We start from the raw sequence: 17,925 nt of genomic DNA, 5'->3' as shown, positions 1-17,925 counted from the left end.
TATTAATAAAATTAAATGGACCTATACTTATCGTGTATGCATTGTATACTATGAACGCTAAAGTACTTATTTTTGCTCAGGCACCTGTACTTTAAGATAGTTCTTTGCCAACATGATCGCCAAGGTACTATCTTGAAGTTAACACGTGTAAATACAGCAACGGATCGTGTATAAAACTATAGAATAACAGAGTTCTGGAGATGGTATGGCCTGTACACAATTATAGACTGCTAATACGCCTCTCACGCATCACTCGCGATTCGGATTTTATTGTTCCTATTATCGTAACAAATCGAATAAATTGGGTTTATCGTGTATACGTTACACGGGGTCCATCCCATCTCCTTGGATTCAGTGTAGCAGGATACAGTCCATAAATAGCAGTTTTCTTTTCCTTAAATACTGCCATTTTCTGTAATTTGTCTTCGGATGTATAAACCCATTACTACTCACGAGAACGAATCATTTTCTCTGATCTAACTGTGTTTTATTTAACTATCTCATTCGAAAATATTTGTACATTAAAACGTGGGACATCGTCTCGCATTCAAATTATCGTTACTTTTATTTATTATGCAGCTATGGTACAATGGTATCGTAACCGCAATGTCTCTTCACCCTTTCTTGTCTACCAGTCTCCCGAAATAAGTGGCGACATGGACGGTCCATTTGCAACGGTCCACCGACTCTCAACACAAAGAGTTATCCTTCTGTTACAGGTGATCAGCGAATTGCGAAAACTTATTAAAAAATTATGTGACACCATTGGTAATTCCCATGGTAATATAGTCATTAATGAGACACTGATCACCGTGTACAGGAGAACTATCGTAGTAAAGAATACTGTCGCTCATTCTGCAACAGTCGACGAATCGTTGCTATGAGCAGTCCATGACAATGAAGTGAAAATAAAACCACAGTACATACAATACAAATGAATTACGCTCGAATAAGAGCAATCGAATAGGGAGAGTGCTAGATTTTTCGATCGTCGGTTACTCGGCATCATTTTCAACGATTTTTGAAATGCTCTGCGCGACAAGTCTCGAAAGTTGCTATGTAAATACAACTTGTGTGAAATATAAATGGAATAGCTTCTTCAAAGAAATAAAATATTACCCTGCGGTAGTTGCACCTTGTAAAATAAAGATTCTCTCCCTATTCCGTGCCCCAAGCCCTAAAATGTAACACCACCTCTCCACATTACATTACGTTACATAATATTATCGTTAATAATAAAATGTTTCTTATTCCATAACTTTATACATGCTATGTATAATTATTATGCAATGTTAAAGTCACACATTACACATCCACACTACCCCGGCGCGAGCGTTGCGTTAACCTTAATTCCTGTTTTGTTTGTCTTGTTTGAATTAAACAGGAGCACGAAGCAGCTTTAAAGACTATTTAAAATCCCTTTCGGTAGTATACATCGAATATCAAAAGGTGTCCTTTCGACTATATGTATTTAATTATTTTCCTATTTTTGTCGTTTCACGCACCCCCCCCCCTTCCTCGATTAATTTTAGTTGTTTCTCTTATTTTCAGACGCTCGCACTCCCGCAACACCCATCCATTGCAAATATACGTATAGATCGATAAAAGGAAAATCAATCACGCGCACAAGGTGAGAGACATTCGTCGAACTACAAACGTAAATTTGATTTCAAATGTAAAAAAATCACCCACAAATGTTCATTTTACACTATTTAAATACAATAGAGCTTTTTATATCTTAAATAAGTTTCCGTTATAAAACTGTCCCGCGAAGAAAGCCAGAATGATGGCAAATACCAGATAGTAGGTGGTTTGGATAAAACGATAAATTCGCCTTGGGAACGTTGCAAATGTACCGACAGCACGGCTGCGCGTCGAGTACTTAAAGATATTAAACGGAATATCGACGTTCGTAGGCTCCGCACGGCGAATGTATGGTTTTCTATTCAAACTACCTAATAGCATTTGGTGATGGCTAGACGACCAGAATTGCGAAGAGCCAAGACGGTAGAATTGCGGTTGCTTCTAATGCGTGTCAGCCCACCGCAACTCCGGCGAGGTGGTAATTTTTATTTGTAGGTCGGGAGGTTCCAGCAAATACGGTTTCGGGCACGATGGATATCAACATTGCTACCAACCACTCAATATGAGAGTAAGCGTTTGCTGAGAAGACTGCCGAAGATCGACAACAACGACGACGACGACACCCATGTGCCTACCTCCTCCTTTCTTACTTACATACCTCCTTCCCTTTTTTCATTATGCGTCTTCCTCGTCGTCCTCTACTTCTTCCACTTCACCTTCCACGTCGTCCTCTTCTTCGTCTGTAAACAGAAAAAGGAAAAGTTCGAGTGAAACCGCACGTTTACCTAAGCGCAGGGGAATATCGATTCGCGCGCCACGCGGGAACCTATAATCCCGCCGATAACATAGATTCATAAAATTACTGAAAAATTACTCCGCCTACCTTCGCCCTCTTCTAAATCCTCCTCGCCCTCTGGTATCATGTCATCGTCCTCATCGTCTTCTTCGCCGTCGCCGTCTACTTCTTCCTCCTCGTCCACCTCCTCTTCTATTTCCTCTTCTTCCACTTCTCCATCGCCGTTCTCCTCCTTCTTCTGTTTCTTTGTATCATCGTTCTTTTCCTAGAAAACGAAATCATCCAATTATTATTTGGTAAAATTTAATACACTATATATATAACGAAGAAATATTCACTAACGTAAACAAAAATAGAAATTAACCACTTCCGTTTGAATACTCGTTTCCGTATACTCGAAGTTAATCGCTCTAGAAAGAAGTGGGAGAACTTCACAGATAGGGGAAACCCTGACAACGACCGAAAGATAAAGAGGAGGGGAAGCACAAACGGATGAAGAGGATTCCCTTCCCGCCAAGAAACTTAAGGACATGGAAAGAAAAGTAGAGGGGACCTTCCGTTAAAATATGGCGGAACAGGAAAACACAAAGAACGATAGGGGGGAATTATATTCGCTAGAGAACACTGTTAGGTACTGAAAGGCTACTATTAAAAACAGTAAACAAAAAAAAACTACACCTCTGCGTAGGCATAATTAAAGTCGAAACAAACACACGACCGCCTGTGTAAGTAAAAGCATAATTAATATTTTTGTCAACGAGAAACCTTATGTTTTCGTAAAAATATTATTTCACTTTTCTTTGCTAAACATTTCATTCGTTTAATTCGTTTATCAAACCGTTAAACAGAGCGTACTCGTTTGTATTCGTAACTTTTTACTTATTCTTAATATAGGAGCTGGTCTTGTTGAGATTCAATCTTATCAAGTTGCGTCGACGAGAAGCGTAAGATAAACGAGGAGGCATACATCGAATTGCGGTTGTGATAAATGAAAATGAACGGACAGTTTTTAAAAAAAAAAATGTACACGGCGACTTTGCACGATCCTCGAAATGCCGCTACACCTTAAACTCGTGTTCATACAGCGTTACTCGAGATCAGGGTGGTGGATCGTCGTAAAGGTATACACGCGCCGTGTGTATTGGCGGCATGAGGAAAGAGGGCATAGAAAACTCGCAGAACTGCATCGTCCAATCAAAGGGAGGAATCGACTAAGACTAAATGGAGGGGGGAAGCGTAGGGATTGGCAGACGCTGCGACACATGTTTGTAGAAGGGATGTGTTCGTGCTGCGTAAAGCGGACGAGAGGGGAAGAGTGGGGAAAAGAGAAGCACGAAACAGCGTGCCCGGGTATCGTGCAGAGCCTAAGCAGCTATGGTTTGAAATAAAGTATGAAGTAAAGAAGAAAAAAAAAAAAAAAAAAGAAGAAAGGAAAAAGAATGTGCGATCTATATTTCAAATTGAAAGAGCAAATAAAGCGCGCATACGCTGAAATAAACGAATCCCGGCACTCTCTCATCGACGGACGTTAAAAGTTTGTATCATCGAGTTCGCGTCGCTTCAAGGTAACTGTCTCGTATTATCAAGCATCTTTATCAAGGAACGTAGTATCTCGCTTTATAAACTAGAAGACTGAGCGTAGAGTATCGATATCGTTTGCAGTTAATCGCGCTAGTAAAAGCAACGGAATATTCGACTTAATAATATTTACGGAACTATTACGCGATGGTACACAAATGGAACCGTGTATGGGTCACTGGAATACTATATACGTGGCATATCGTAGACTGAAAAAATAGCTTGTAATTCATGTGTCTCTCTGGAAACACGACGCGCTTTCTTCGAACTAGAATTTGTTGGCAACTACGGCCGCTATACATTCATGGCGTTGTCGGATAGTTCACAACGAACAGTAAGTGACAGTGACGTACAGGGCGCCAGTGGTCACGAAATGACGATGCCGCCTGTTATCCCACAGACACGATTACCTATCGTCTTGTTATTAATCACGAGGTCTTAGCAGATAACCTAACGTTCATAACCTATCGTACAGACTCATTTTCGCTCGATTCTCTCGGTCGTTCGGGTAACCCATGAATAATCGTTATATAATTCTTCTGTAACGCACATTAATTTGAACATGTTAGAGTCAACAGAAGCGTCGTGTCTCTGTTTCGTCGACGGAACGCAGAGTTGCCTATTCGAGAGGAAAGAACTTGTTGGAAGTCGTTAAACATAGAAGGAACGCGTAATAATAATTCAAGCCGAGAATAAACACGTAATTAACGATCATTGCAACGAACGTCTCTCCTATTAAGTTCACCATCGAATAAGGTTAAATATATTGGAAGTAATAAGACTGATCGAAAAAATGCCAAACAGTTACACATTGCATAAAATAACGCAATAATGATCCATGAATTGTTCGCGTGAAACTTATGGATCATTACTTGTAGGCGATTCGACGTGCTTCGGCCTTTTAACGAAGTATCGTAAATCATCTTAATCTCTTATACAAAATTTATTATGTCAAATGTGGTAACTATGATTCATACTGGTGAACTGGTAGGTCTGGCAGAAAATACACGATATCAAATTGGTACGCTTAAATTTGAGCCATTCGTAACTCCCGCCTTTTTCCTCTCCTTCCACGTTCTCATTAATCCATATGCGCTTGCGTCACAGGGTGTCTACGAGTACCAGATAATGTTAACGAATTTACTACGTGACTACGTAACCAGAGTACAACGATGATATATACGTATATCAATCGGCGCACTGAAAATGAATTTCACGGCTACGAATACGTCGGAACGTCGTAATTCGAAGCGAGTAGCGAAGCATTATTGCATTCTCGCTTTTCAACCGACGTATAAACAAACACGGATAAATACGAATAACGATAATAACGTGGGTACAATCTGTTTAGAAAGAGGTACACGATCGTGATTTCCACGTGACATACTCTTACCGCTACGCGAAGAAGACGCCACACCGCGAACTTTCTACAATACGTGCCGACGAGAGCGTAGCGATACCGGCATTTTCAGCAACGAGTTTCACCTCGCGACTCCCATAATAGAGGCGGTCGTACAACGCGTATTATCGACTAAAAATAAGCTGCTCCTATCAGGACACGCTGAACGACGTTCCGATTTAAGATGAAAAATCGCGTCAATGTTTTCTCAAAGGTTTGTAACACCGCGCGGTATACTACGAAAGAATAGGGAGACAGGAGAGACACGGGTATATAATACATGGCGTTGCCGCTGGCTGCGCGCGTGGGGTTCTCGAGGGAAAGAGAGACAGAGAGTCGAACACCGGTAGACTCGAGGACAAGAGGGGAGAGAGAGAGAGAGACAAGCAAAGCGAGGAAGGAAGCCTTCGGTGCGGTGTTTATGCACGCAGATCGGTAAACAATTTCAGAGCAACACGTCGACTTGAAAGAGATATGTGTTAGTCTATCGATCGTCCGTCGGACACGATTAACCCTCTTACAACGAATTATCGATCAATTACGACACAGAAAGGGAGAGAGCGATAGACGTACAGTAACAGAGACGAGAGGATGAAGGAAGGGAGAGAAGATGGAACGAGCAAGAGTGAGATAGCACAATGAACGCGGGCTTGGTTTCGGGCGCCATAATGGAAACCCACGACGGTGGTGGTGGTGGCGACGGCGACGGCGGCGGCAGCGACGGCGGTCGGAAAAATGCGCGGGATGCTCGCTTTTCCTACCTATGACTCCGATATTCTAGATTAAAAATGGCGTCCATCTTGTAGATATATCGCCTTAGCATTTGTAAATCGTACTCGCGACGGGATCCTTTCGAAATATCGCGTAAGCTATTACGTTACAAAAACGTATAATAACGAAAGCATACGAAACGAGCACATGGCGCTAGTAGCCAATATCCCGCCCGAATTTTACGTTCACTTTATTAACACGGTAGGAATGATACCAAGTTAATTCCGATATTAGCTGGTACCGTGAAATCCAGATTGGTAATTATAGACGGCATTGTAAAGACAGGGGTGATCAACCGAATGAACCATCGTGTTCGTGGCAGCCACGCGAAATACGATGGCGTCCCTCGACTCAGAATTGGAAAAACATCACGCGTTGCATGTACATGCATGGGAACTGTTTTGGGGGGGAAACGGGGGAAACAGTTATGTCTCCCAACACCACGAAAATATGGAAAATGCCGGCCGGCATTTCTGTATCTTTTTCCGCGTCGTCAATCGGTTGAAACGGCTACCCGTTTGCCCGCCCACCACCAGTTTGTTCCCGGGAGTACAACGATATCGCTTACAAACTTTCAAGAGCATGTTTCCTCGGAATATGAAATGCAACGAGCATCCACGCGTAGGCTCTATGAGCGGGAAAGTCAGACGATGGGAACGATCACGATTTACTGAAGTTACGATCGACTCATATATTATGAATGCGATGATTTCGTGAAATCGTAGATGATGCCGTGATCGAGCAGCGTGGCGCGGAAGCGTGGTGTATGCCGGCGTGTAGTACATACGTGCTTTCGTGTGTACGTGTACGGTTACGCACCAATCGTGATAATTGATCATGTAAATGATATTTCGAGAAATCGTGTTGGAAACAGAAAAAAACAAGACACTGCTCACCTCGGCCGGCCTCTTGATTCCTTTGATCTCACACTTCGCGTCCCCAGAAGCCTTGTCGTTCTCGGTCACCTTCTCGACAACGACCTCGTTGTTTTCCTTAGTGCTCATGGTGGATACGTGCGCGTTGGGCAAGATGCCTGCGTGTCCGCTTACAAAACGGTGGAAAAAGATAGAGCGGTGCGTGTGTACACGTAACGAAACTCAGTGTCCTCGCGCGGCGTCGGTTTCCGGCGAAATGCCCGAGAGTGCAGCGTCGTCAGGCGAAAACCCAAGGGGCAAAGGGGGGAGTGAGAGAAAGAGAGAGAGGGGAAAGGAGGGTGAGACAGAGTCGAACCAGTCAGGAGTGGAGAGTGTCGTGTACTGACGACTGTGGCGCGAATAGCGCAAAGCGGACTACTACCCGGTCTCGGTTCGCTCCTAGCACCTCCAACCTGGCTTTGTTCAAAAATGAAGATGGCGCGGGTTTGAAACTCGATAAATGCCTGATTGGTTGAAATCTCAATGCCCTTTCGAGACGTGTCACTGCGCCTAATTAGGAACGTAATAACGCTACGTAATCTTTTATTATTTCTTGTCAACGTTTTTCACGTAATGCGTCCACATGACGTATAAATAAAATTAAATCCTGCGGAGGACGAGGGGTTCGAGAGTTCGTGGCCTTGGTTCGCCGTCTGGTTCGAGGCTAAGTCGCTCGATTCAAATAAGCTCCGACGCTGAGAAACATTTATATCCTTTTTGGACGCCGCCTTCGCGAAAAAATCGATAAATATACCGTGAAAAAGAAAAATTATATACGGGAAAACGGAATTATTTTTACGTATATCCGAAATTAACAACTCGGATCGTTTCTTTTCGGGAAGTGTACTCCGGACATCGTGGCGGGAATTATCCTATAGGTAAAAGAGTCAGACTTTTTGAATGACGCAGTCGCACACCTGTCACCCAAAATTTAATACCAAATGTACTACTTTCGGGATTCCCAAAATTTATACTTAGTATAGTGCAGTCTTTAATCTCAGAACATTTGTTCGAATAGTTTCGATAATCAGATTGGAATTAATAGATCATGCCGAATACAAAACAATTTAAATAAGGATATTACATCATTAATGTGTAACATCATGAAGAAAGATCAAACGGAAGAAGTATAGTTATATTTTAGTAGCACATGTTTGTATTTTATAAATTTATGTATCGTTCTTTTAGTTTTTCTCATTTTTGGTATACAGGAATGGCGTTACATTGTTAAAATAATTAATTATTTAATAATCATAAACGAAAGATAACAAAAAAAATATAGCATAATTGCTGTTATTGATTGGACATCTTATATGTTAAACCGATTTTGACGCCGGCTGTTAATGGCGTATATGCAATTGAAATTTTATATTTGAAGGAATTAAATACAGTTATACTCTTTTTTCTAATGATTTTATATGAAGTGAATTTTACAGATTAGTATCAAGCTAAGCATTACATTAATATTTATACGTTTAAATGAAAAAAAAAACATTACATCTCTAAATTTTATACAACGTATAATAACATGCGCATGCGCTTTATGTGTATACATGCCAGTTTCCGGTTAAAGTACATTTCCCTTTCTTCCTAAATATCCAAGATGGTAGGTAAATCTTCGATTGAAAGTATGCGTATTTCATCTAAAATTATGCTTGTAATCCATGAGCAATGTCGCTTCTAAGGTTCAGTCTTGTAATATAGATATCATTTGCTGAAAAATGAACGAAGTATTTTACTTTTTCGTCAAATCGTGTAACTGTTGAATCAGTGTTGTTATAACCTCAAAAAGTGACATGAGCTATATAGTATTTATTTTATTTTTCTAAGTCAACGAAAGATAAGTATAACAAACACATTAAAGAATAACATAATTTAAAATATCTAGTTTAGTTCTATATTTGCGCGAAACCGAACCAAAAGTTACGTGAAATTATCATTAATGTAATGTTAATTTTTATGATTTCAGGTGAATGTACCAAAGCAAAGGCGAACCTTTTGCAAAAAGTGTAAAGTACATAAACCTCATAAAGTGACACAGTACAAAAAAAGCAAAGAACGACATGCATCGCAAGGTAGAAGACGTTACGATCGTAAACAACAAGGATTTGGTGGTCAAACCAAACCTATATTCAGAAAGAAGGTTTGTAAAATATTCATCGATTATTATTCGACGTGACTTTAGCTTTTGTTCATTTATATTTATACCTCCTAATGCAAGTGAAGAATATTATTTTATAGTAACGATCTTCCGTATTTTTTATAGGCAAAAACTACAAAGAAAATTGTCTTGAGAATGGAATGCACAGAGTGCAAGTATAGGAAACAGATTCCTCTTAAAAGGTGCAAGCATTTTGAATTAGGCGGCGATAAGAAAAGGAAGGTAAGTATCTTATGTTTAATTTTTACAGAAAGATTCTTTTAGGATACCAAGCAATTATCATCGATATTCTTTTTAGGGACAAATGATCCAGTTCTAGGGTGAAGTTATGTACATTAACTTTCTATGTGTATTTAATATGAAATAAAATAAATCTTTCGAAATTTGTAGAATTGTTTATTATATCAATTTACATTTTATAATGCAAAAATATTTTTCATGCTTAACATATAAACATAACAAAGTACTTAATCTCCTTCTTCTTGTTTCTTAGAAATTATTTGCTGAGAATTGCTGTTAAAATGAAATAAAACAAAACTATGTGAACATATCAAATATATTACAGGGTGAAGAGTGACGTAGACATTGTGTGGAAGAAGAAATTAAAAGTATCATTTCATTGTAAAATTATGTTACAGGTATCCTTCGAGTTACTAGATTCTGTGAAAGTCAAGACTCAGATTTAGTCTCTGAAATATATACAAGTTATTGTGAAATACCTATTTTCTTTTTAAATAAAAACGTGTAACTCTAGGGATACCTGTATTATACATTTACAGCAATTTTTATTGTCATATTTTACTACAAGCTTATTATTTAAAACTTACTCCAATATAGATGGGTCCAATCCCTCTTGTTGCATCTTTAACTTAACTGCTTCTTTTTGTACACCGAAATGTACCATCCTGAAATACTTCTCATAACGCGGGTCTTTACTTAATGGTTGTTGCTCAGTCTGTATGCTTTTAGGCTCATCTTCTGTAATATTATCAGGTTCATCTATCTTAGATACAGTTTTTTCTTCCTCTATAATGTCCTCATTCTCTACAGGATGTTCAGTCTCCTGATGATCTTGTTCCAGGCTAGGAACAGATGACAACTGCAAGAAACACAGATTTAAATTGCAAACCTTTTGAATCATTCGCATTTCAATTCTTACACGTGTACATACCCAAGATTCTAAAATTTCTAGTGACGCTTCTATCCTTTGTAACTTATTTTCAAATTCAAATAATCTCTCTTCGCATGATAATGCAAATTTATTAAGGAATGTTACAGTGTGCCCAATGAAATGATTTATGAACGATATAGTTCGTTTTTGGTTGATTGGTGGAACCTGAAATTTAAAAAAAAAGATTGACCGTTTTGATGCATAAGCACAATTAAAGGCATGAAACCAATGTCTGCACCTTCGTGTAATCGATAGTCGGTTCGATTATCGGAATTTTGTAATCATTCATTGTATTTTTCAAATGTTATTTCTTGTATTTGTTGACCAACTGTCAAGCGTCATAAACTTCCGACGCATTGCTCCCACAGATCATGTAGACTCACGGTAGGGTGGTGTAAAACTAGGAACCAAAATTTCTCAGCTATAGTGGGTGTGCACTACGTGCAAACACGTATTCGCCAGTGAAACACTCTGCAGATAACGTACAAACGGCGGGACGTTTAAAAGTGTTTTGCATTACAAATAATTTAACAATTCCCAAGTTACGAATACCTAGTGGAAAATATCGCGGCCAAGACTGCTATTTTTCGTGGTTTAAATTTGTTAGTACATCTTGCATCGCGTCTAAAATTTCAGCGAAGTACAATAAAACGTTGACGAGATCCTTGAACGAACGAATGAATTCTCCTAGTAAAATCCCACTTAACAAGGATTCGATAGTTTATGTAACTTTTAATTTAGCTATTTGTCCGTAAACGGAATTCCATACAGGATAGACAAAAGAAACATTTTTCTTACCAGCGGACATCTTCCGCGTCGTACGCGTTTTAGGTGGCTCGTTCAATCAGAATTTAAGGAGCAAAAATCATTTGTTGTAAGTCGATAAAGCAGAATATGCGCTGACAGCGTGAACGAGAACTTTTTAGTGGCTTTACAGGTTGGACTTATAGGTTGGATGTAGGTCTAGTAAACGCGACTGATCTGTTGTCAGTGGGAATTAACTGTATGGAGATTACAGGGAAAAGGATTATTTTTTAAAGTATGGAGTCACCACCTGACCTGGAAGCTGTTTACCAGGCTGTGTATTCTTTATATAATAATTCGAATCCTTCGGGGCCAGGGAAAACGTCTCAATGGTTGGACGAATTACAAAAATCGGTAAGCTATTCGTTAGCGGTCTTTCAACCAGTGCTACCATATATTTCCTGATTTTCTATATTCCGCGTGCTCTTCGCGTTATTGTTACGTTGATCGTGCAATCATTGTTATGTATCTATAAATCGACTGTACAAAATAGCAATTAAAAAATGTTAATGGATGAAACAGTTTCTAACCTTACACTGTGCATTGTTATTCCTAAATTGTAACTTTCGACCGATATTGCACGCAATTCGGATATAAACATACATATATTAAAGAATTGTAATCTAACAGCTGTGATATTAATATATTATTTTAGGTGTTTGCGTGGAAGATAGCGGATGAAATGTTGCAGCAAAAGCGTGATGTTCAGTCTTGTTATTTTGCTGCACAAACAATGCGCACAAAAATACAACTATGCTTCCAAGAATTACCTGCAGAGGCTCACATTTCTTTGAGAGATTCTTTAATGAATCACATATCACAAACTAATGAAAATACAAATTCAGCTATTGTTACACAGGTTTGTATTCTATGTAATATTTTATTTAGCAGGAGATTTATATGTCTATTTTTCTCCAATTCAAGACAATTATTATTACAGTTATGCCTAGCATTGGCAGATCTAGCACTGCAAATGTCTTCTTGGCAGAAACCAGTCGTGGACTTAATTAATAGATTTGGTGGGTCGACTACTAGTTTGTGGCCATTACTCGAAGTAATGACTGTATTACCGGAAGAAGTAAATTCACGATCTCTTAGGTACGAAAAGATCATAGAGAAAATTAAAACATATGTTATTAAAATATTTCGATTTTGTTGAATTAATTTTTAATTCAAATTAAATTATATAGACTAGGAGCGAATCGCAGACAACACATATTACTCGAACTAAATGCAAGTGTAGATACAGTAACAGAATTTTTGGTGGGTAGAAAAAGAAGATATATTTACATTTGTACATATCAATGGAATTCACTCTGTTTTACGACGCATTAAATTTTCCAGAAACTGTGTTTAAAAAATGGTGGAGATAATGTACAAATTCGCGTTACGATTCTTAGATGTTTTATAAGTTGGATTGCAGTACACGCTATACCCCTTGTACCTACGAGCGACGTTATTGTGTATACTTTACAAGTGAGTTTCTCAAATAGTTGTACTTAACGCGAACAAGATATGCGACAGTGCACATATTTTTTAGATACTTGGAAACCACATGATTGGATCTCAATTACACGAAGCAGCTGCAGATTGCATATGCGTAATTTTACAAGTACTCGAAGAAGACAGTAATAGCAATCATGATAATAATAGCGAGTCGAGTATACAGTTACAACAGCTGCAACTATGGCTTTTCACTAGTGTAATGGCTTTAGAGCAGCCGTACCATTTATCCGTCGCACACGAAGACATGGACAAGTAAACTTTCAATCTTTTTTTATGTAGCGAGGGAGGACAGAAAAACTGAAGGTTACCTTCAATATTTACTTAGCCATTATAAAAAATACTGTTTAGGTCGATAAATTATTGCCGGATTTTTACGGAATTAGCTGAAACTTTCTTGGAAACGATGATAAGTGGCTGTGTAGGAGGAAAGCAACATTATGCTATCAAAATCCTTGACCTTGCCTTAGTATGTGTCGGACATCATGACTACGAGGTATATATTTATTTTCACGTCTAATACCAATCGCTACTATCAATTACTGAAACAATATTATTCGTATCAGGTAGCACAAATAACTTTTAATCTGTGGTACCGTTTATCGGAAATTCTTTACCAAAAAAACAGTGATGACCTTAATACAGTGTTCCGACCTCACATCGAGAGATTAATTGGAGCGTTATGTAGGCACTGTCAAATGGAACCAGATCATGTTAGTAATCACGTTTAAAATACCGTAACAATTTCTTTATGTTAACACGAAATATGTAAATTTATTTTGACAGCTGGGTCTGGTGGAAGAGGGTGCTGGCGGAGAAGAATTTGCGGATTTCAGAAATCGTGTTTCGGAATTAATAAAGGATGTCGTGTTTGTCGTCGGAAGTAGTCACTGTTTCCGTCAAATGTTCTCTTCCTTAACGGGTGGTCCTGGCCCACAGGGTCAAACCAATCACGTGCCCACGTGGGATTCGACTGAAGCCGCGTTGTTCGTAATGCAAGCGGTTGCAAAAAATATTTTACCGTTAGTTTCGCCGCGCGGTACACGCGACACTTCCACGTAACGTTTCCTTTAATTCGAAGTTTATGATAACGTTTATTTACAGAAAAGAAAACGACGTAGTTCCAAAAGTGGTAGAAGCTATTTTAAATTTACCTGAAAACACACACATAGCCGTGCGTCATACGAGTATTCTTTTACTGGGGGAACTTTGCGAATGGATAGATAATCATCCTCAGTCTTTGGGTAAAGTTTTTAGCGATCGCGTTTAGCATCTCGACGCATTTCTTTGCTCTATTCGCTAATGAAAAATTATCGTTGTAGAACCTGTTTTGAACTTTCTCTTGAGTTGCTTAAGCCAAAAAGGTTTAGGAAGCGCGGCTTGCAGCGCGTTACTGAGTATATGCACAGCCTGTCCGTTGCATATGGCGTCGCACTTCCCGGGGCTACTGCAAATTGCACGTTCCCTCGACAGTTTTGCTATCAGTAACGATGCAGCCATCGGTTTACTTAAAGGTGAGATAAAGTATTCATTACAGTATTTATTCCGTGAAGAAACACAGTGGGATATTTTTCTTTTTATTTTGCGATAGGTGTTGCATTAATCATGTCTAGTTTACCATGCGAAGAAATTACCCAAGCGATGAAGGAGTTATGTTGGTTCCAAGCTAGACCACTGTGTGAAATTATGGAACGTAGAATTCCAATTGAAATTGGAACAAAGACTGATCCTGTGATATGGTTAGATAGATTAGCCGCTATATTTAGGCATACTGAGCTTCGAATTAAGTATCCTAACGAACCTCATCCGTGTCAGAGCGCGGTCACAGAAGTAAGTTTCGCGATCGTTAACGTGATTTCCCGCGATAATAAGGGATTTATTATTGAACATAGATGTGGCCGATATTGTCAAATGTATGTACGGCGTATCAACATGACGCAAAATTGATGGAAAGATGCTGTCGTTGTTTGAGATTCGCTGTCCGCTGTGTAGGAAAACATTCCGCCCATCTTCTCGAACCACTCGTAAAACAGGTATTAATCACTTGGAAATTAAAGTCGCGTACATTTTCATTAAGTCTTCACTGAATATTTCAGATCGTGCAATTATACGCAGCGCATCAACATAGCTGCTTTTTATACCTCGGTTCGATATTAGTCGATGAATATGCCACTGATTCAGAGTGTGTGTCTGGCTTATTAGCAATGCTCGAAGCATTTATTGGGCCTACCTTTAATATCCTCCAACAACAAGATGGACTAAAGAATCATCCTGATACGGTAGACGATCTTTTTAGATTATGCGCCAGGTACGTAGCTATAACGTTCACGGCATGATTAAATAATGCGTTTATTTCTTCAACGTACTAATACGTTTATTTTTAACAATAGGTTCCTTCAAAGGGCACCTATCCCCCTATTACACTCGGCTATAATAGGAAGTATAATTGATTGTGCCTTAATGGCCTGTAGTTTAGATCATAGAGACGCAAATGTTTCAGTAATGAAATTCTTTTACGATCTTGTACATTGTGGGCGTAATTATGAGGTAATCAAAGAGAAAATATATTTTATATTCTCGATTACTATATATAAATATTGATGTATTTCCGTTTCTTCCAAGAAGCGATCAGATTATATGGTACGACAAGAACTGGTACAACGTATATTAAGAGAAAAAGGACAAACGTTAGTCGTAAGACTACTTCATGCATCCGTATTCTCGCTGCCAGCGTACATGCTGTCGGACGTGGCGGACGTTTTCGTCGAACTTTCGTTCACTAATAGAGAAGTACGGAGCACGCGATACATTTTTAATTAAATTTAACTTGCGTTTTTTCCATTTAAAACGATGTTTTGTTCTTCAGTTGTTGTCAAAATGGTTAGAGGAAGCCATCAAAATGATGCCCTCGCAAAACGCAGGTGGCTCCCCTACGGCACAACCCGAACAATTATTTGAATTTCACAGTACCGTTACAAGGTACGTAAAAGCATGATTTTTTAATCTTTTTCTTCTTTTTTTCTAATACAATTTTTCTATTTTGCAGTGCGGACGCGTCGAAACCCGTGACTCATGCCTTACGAAATTTTGCACGCCTGTATCGTTGATGCATTTCGCTGCGAAACTAAGGTTACGAGTGTCAAAATTACAAACAGCAAAAAGTCTTGCAGGATCCTTCGATTAACCAATACGTTTGAAGGTATCAAAGAAACAAGATTACTGTAAAATGGTGAGTGTACGGTGTATAAATGTATTTACAAAAGTTTTCAATACTTTGTACTCGTTTACTATCTACACATTCCTTTGCAAAGTATGTAAAAATAGTAAAGGCAACTTAGCTTCCCTTCTTGTAAAATAAATTCATTAATTTTACGCAGAAGCGATGCATTTAGCGACACGTTTTTTTTTTAACGCGAACATTTTTCCCCGAACAATGACTATGAAACGAAGAACCTCATTTCACGCTAATGCTTTTAATTATTTTTAGTAATTTTACGCATAGTTTCGTCGCGTTTGTCCCATGGAGAGTGATATCCGGATTACCTATTACATTAGGTATATATCTAGTCAATTGTAAAGGTATTCAACATTACGCATACTTTGCGGATAACGTGCAGGTAGTAAACATTTAAAAAACAGAATTATATATTTTCGTGCTTTCCATTTTATTTACGCAGACAACCTTACAATGGAATGCTATTAAATCCCCCCCTACCCCCTTCATAAAAAAAAAACTCTGAAATGTGTGCTATTCGATTTGTCTCTTATGGTATACTGAATTGCGTTAGGTTACATGATTTTACAATTATGTTTTTAATACTCCAACTATCCTGTTACGAGATATCACTTCCAGACGTGAGTTTTTCTTATTATATAACATGGAGAGCAAGTAACGTAATTTACAAAAACGAATTTTTAGCGACCGTCTAGCCTATAAACATACAAGACTTTACGTAAATAAGAATGAATACAACACGGACGCAAATCGATCGTGTGTATGTATTTAAGAAAAAGAAAAAAAAAAAAATGAACGATATGTATGATCTTCACCCGATAAAATGTAAAGCTTATTCACATTTGTGTATCTCTTTCGTGTGTCTTGCAAAATATAATTTTATAAATGCCTAGATCACGTTCAAGGTTAATGAGATGTGATATGTTACAATGGCATCGTGAAACGAAACATATGCGTCATATTTCTATTATATGAATGCATAATTAAAAAATGAATTTCTTAATAGATCTGAACATTGTTAATGTTTAACTTGTTTCGCGCCCTGTTTGTACAGTTATGGGCATATGTTTTGATTCATGGCGATATCACAGTGTGTACACGTGTGTAGGTAATGCGTGAGTATGCCGGTGAATCTGATATAAAGGTATAAGAATGGGACGCGATCATTCGTTGGAATGGAAAATAAGCAAAAGATACACTCATTTTACACGATAGTTAAATTTAAAATGTACAAATACTTTACATATACGAGACATGTAATTTTTTGCAAAGCGTTAATGTACAGTTAAGGTATTAATGAAAATAAGCATTATTATTGGTAAGAATATCATTTGTAACGTAAGGTTGAAAACTGATTAAACTGTACGAATATTTTGATGACTAGTATTAATTTTAGCATTTACGGTAATGTTTCGCTTTATAACAACAAATTTTCCGACGTATTTCAAATAAAATGATATTTTTTACTTAAACGACGAATATTTAATCGTGATTAAAATGACAATAAAGAGATTAACAATCACGTAAAGAATAACTCATCGTCCTTCATTTTTTTTTCTACGATTACAAAAAAATATACATACATACATATTTAAAGAATGCAGAACAACGAAACAACTGCATTCCGCGAACGTATCGATTTGTAATCATTTTGATGACGAACGATTCTGATAAATCGCGTAATTAATTCTCGAATAGCTACCAAAGTCATTACAACGAACGTTCGCGATGATTTCATCGAATTAGAAAAATTAGGAGGTTCAATATTTATTTGTAATATACAGAGTGTACGGTCATACCTGGGAAAAATTTTAATGGGGGATTCTAGAGGCCAAAATAAGACGAAAATCAAGAATACCAATTTGTTGATGGAGGCTCCGTTAAAAAGTTATTAACAATTAAATTAAAAAATTTCAAATCGTTCTGGAAAAATTATTTTCGGTTGCGGGGGTCAATTGCAATCATTTTTGGTGAATAGACATACCCCCGAAATCCTACCCACTTTCGAG

The 17,925-nt window shown here is 38.2% G+C and overlaps 4 protein-coding genes across 10 annotated transcripts in view; 2 read left to right on the top strand and 2 right to left on the bottom strand.

Moving 5' to 3' along the window:
• The window catches only part of LOC143345609 (uncharacterized), a 142,378-nt gene extending 134,947 nt beyond the window's left edge, over window positions 1–7,431 (bottom strand). Inside the window, exons 1-3 of one of the 2 annotated variants that reach the window (XR_013080285.1) lie at window positions 7,025–7,431; window positions 2,468–2,645; window positions 1,861–2,324 (exon numbers count right to left, since the gene is read on the bottom strand). Coding sequence is in view for 1 of the 2 variants with exons in the window: in XM_076772961.1 (XP_076629076.1) it covers window positions 2,260–2,324; window positions 2,468–2,645; window positions 7,025–7,132 (351 nt within the window). In the remaining variant the exon portion in view is untranslated. Of the gene's footprint in view, window positions 1–541; window positions 2,325–2,467; window positions 2,646–7,024 lie in introns of those variants that run through there. The other variant, XM_076772961.1, reaches the window with a different exon arrangement.
• Window positions 7,432–8,583: 1,152 nt separating this feature from the next.
• Window positions 8,584–11,310, bottom strand: Ccdc53 (Coiled-coil domain containing 53). 3 transcript variants are annotated; one of them, XM_076772954.1, is made up of 5 exons: window positions 11,173–11,267; window positions 10,613–10,926; window positions 10,375–10,539; window positions 10,031–10,302; window positions 8,584–8,756 (listed from the first exon to the last, which is right to left on the bottom strand). In XM_076772954.1, exons 2-5 carry the CDS (start codon window positions 10,661–10,663, stop codon window positions 8,750–8,752), a joined length of 495 nt encoding a protein of 164 aa, XP_076629069.1. In that variant the 5' UTR covers window positions 10,664–10,926; window positions 11,173–11,267; the 3' UTR covers window positions 8,584–8,749. The 3 variants fall into 3 exon arrangements, with proteins under 3 accessions (XP_076629069.1, XP_076629068.1, XP_076629067.1); XM_076772953.1 differs by lacking the exon at window positions 8,584–8,756 and adding an exon at window positions 9,587–9,716 and having other exon boundaries at window positions 10,613–10,774; window positions 11,173–11,310; XM_076772952.1 differs by lacking the exon at window positions 8,584–8,756 and adding an exon at window positions 9,587–9,716.
• Window positions 8,631–9,586, top strand: Rpl36a (ribosomal protein L36A). Its single transcript, XM_076772962.1, has 4 exons — window positions 8,631–8,648; window positions 9,012–9,185; window positions 9,309–9,425; window positions 9,502–9,586. Exons 1-4 carry the CDS (start codon window positions 8,646–8,648, stop codon window positions 9,520–9,522), a joined length of 315 nt encoding a protein of 104 aa, XP_076629077.1. The 5' UTR covers window positions 8,631–8,645; the 3' UTR covers window positions 9,523–9,586.
• Window positions 11,034–17,071, top strand: Tnpo-sr (transportin 3). Of its 4 annotated transcripts, none has more exons than XM_076772932.1 (19): window positions 11,034–11,248; window positions 11,325–11,532; window positions 11,834–12,037; window positions 12,119–12,276; window positions 12,369–12,441; window positions 12,523–12,654; window positions 12,719–12,936; window positions 13,033–13,177; window positions 13,248–13,394; window positions 13,468–13,703; window positions 13,786–13,925; window positions 14,004–14,195; window positions 14,273–14,511; window positions 14,574–14,714; window positions 14,778–14,989; window positions 15,072–15,228; window positions 15,304–15,471; window positions 15,548–15,660; window positions 15,728–17,071. In XM_076772932.1, exons 2-19 carry the CDS (start codon window positions 11,416–11,418, stop codon window positions 15,786–15,788), a joined length of 2,853 nt encoding a protein of 950 aa, XP_076629047.1. In that variant the 5' UTR covers window positions 11,034–11,248; window positions 11,325–11,415; the 3' UTR covers window positions 15,789–17,071. The 4 variants fall into 4 exon arrangements, 3 of the variants coding, with proteins under 3 accessions (XP_076629047.1, XP_076629046.1, XP_076629048.1); XM_076772931.1 differs by having other exon boundaries at window positions 11,312–11,532; XR_013080283.1 differs by lacking the exon at window positions 11,034–11,248 and having other exon boundaries at window positions 11,396–11,532; window positions 15,728–15,910; window positions 16,359–17,071.
• The last annotated feature ends 854 nt before the right edge of the window (window positions 17,072–17,925 follow it).

Source organism: Colletes latitarsis, chromosome 9 (genome assembly GCF_051014445.1).
Source record: "Colletes latitarsis isolate SP2378_abdomen chromosome 9, iyColLati1, whole genome shotgun sequence".
Taxonomy (NCBI): domain Eukaryota; kingdom Metazoa; phylum Arthropoda; class Insecta; order Hymenoptera; family Colletidae; genus Colletes; species Colletes latitarsis.
This window is presented reverse-complemented; position numbering and strand designations above follow the sequence as displayed.

Coding starts and splice junctions, on each gene's coding strand:
- Tnpo-sr (XM_076772932.1), top strand. CDS start 11,416: ATGGAGTCACCACCTGACCTGGAAGCTGTTTACCAGGCTGTGTATTCT. Junction 14,990..15,071: donor CTTTTTAGATTATGCGCCAG/GTACGTAGCTAT, acceptor TTTTAACAATAG/GTTCCTTCAAAGGGCACCTA. Junction 15,229..15,303: donor ATTGTGGGCGTAATTATGAG/GTAATCAAAGAG, acceptor GTTTCTTCCAAG/AAGCGATCAGATTATATGGT.
- Rpl36a (XM_076772962.1), top strand. Junction 9,186..9,308: donor AACCTATATTCAGAAAGAAG/GTTTGTAAAATA, acceptor TATTTTTTATAG/GCAAAAACTACAAAGAAAAT. Junction 9,426..9,501: donor GCGGCGATAAGAAAAGGAAG/GTAAGTATCTTA, acceptor TATTCTTTTTAG/GGACAAATGATCCAGTTCTA.
- Ccdc53 (XM_076772953.1), bottom strand. CDS start 10,663: ATGAATGATTACAAAATTCCGATAATCGAACCGACTATCGATTACACG. Junction 10,303..10,374: donor TAGAAATTTTAGAATCTTGG/GTATGTACACGT, acceptor TGTTTCTTGCAG/TTGTCATCTGTTCCTAGCCT. Junction 9,717..10,030: donor TTGGACCCATCTATATTGGA/GTAAGTTTTAAA, acceptor TCATTTTAACAG/CAATTCTCAGCAAATAATTT.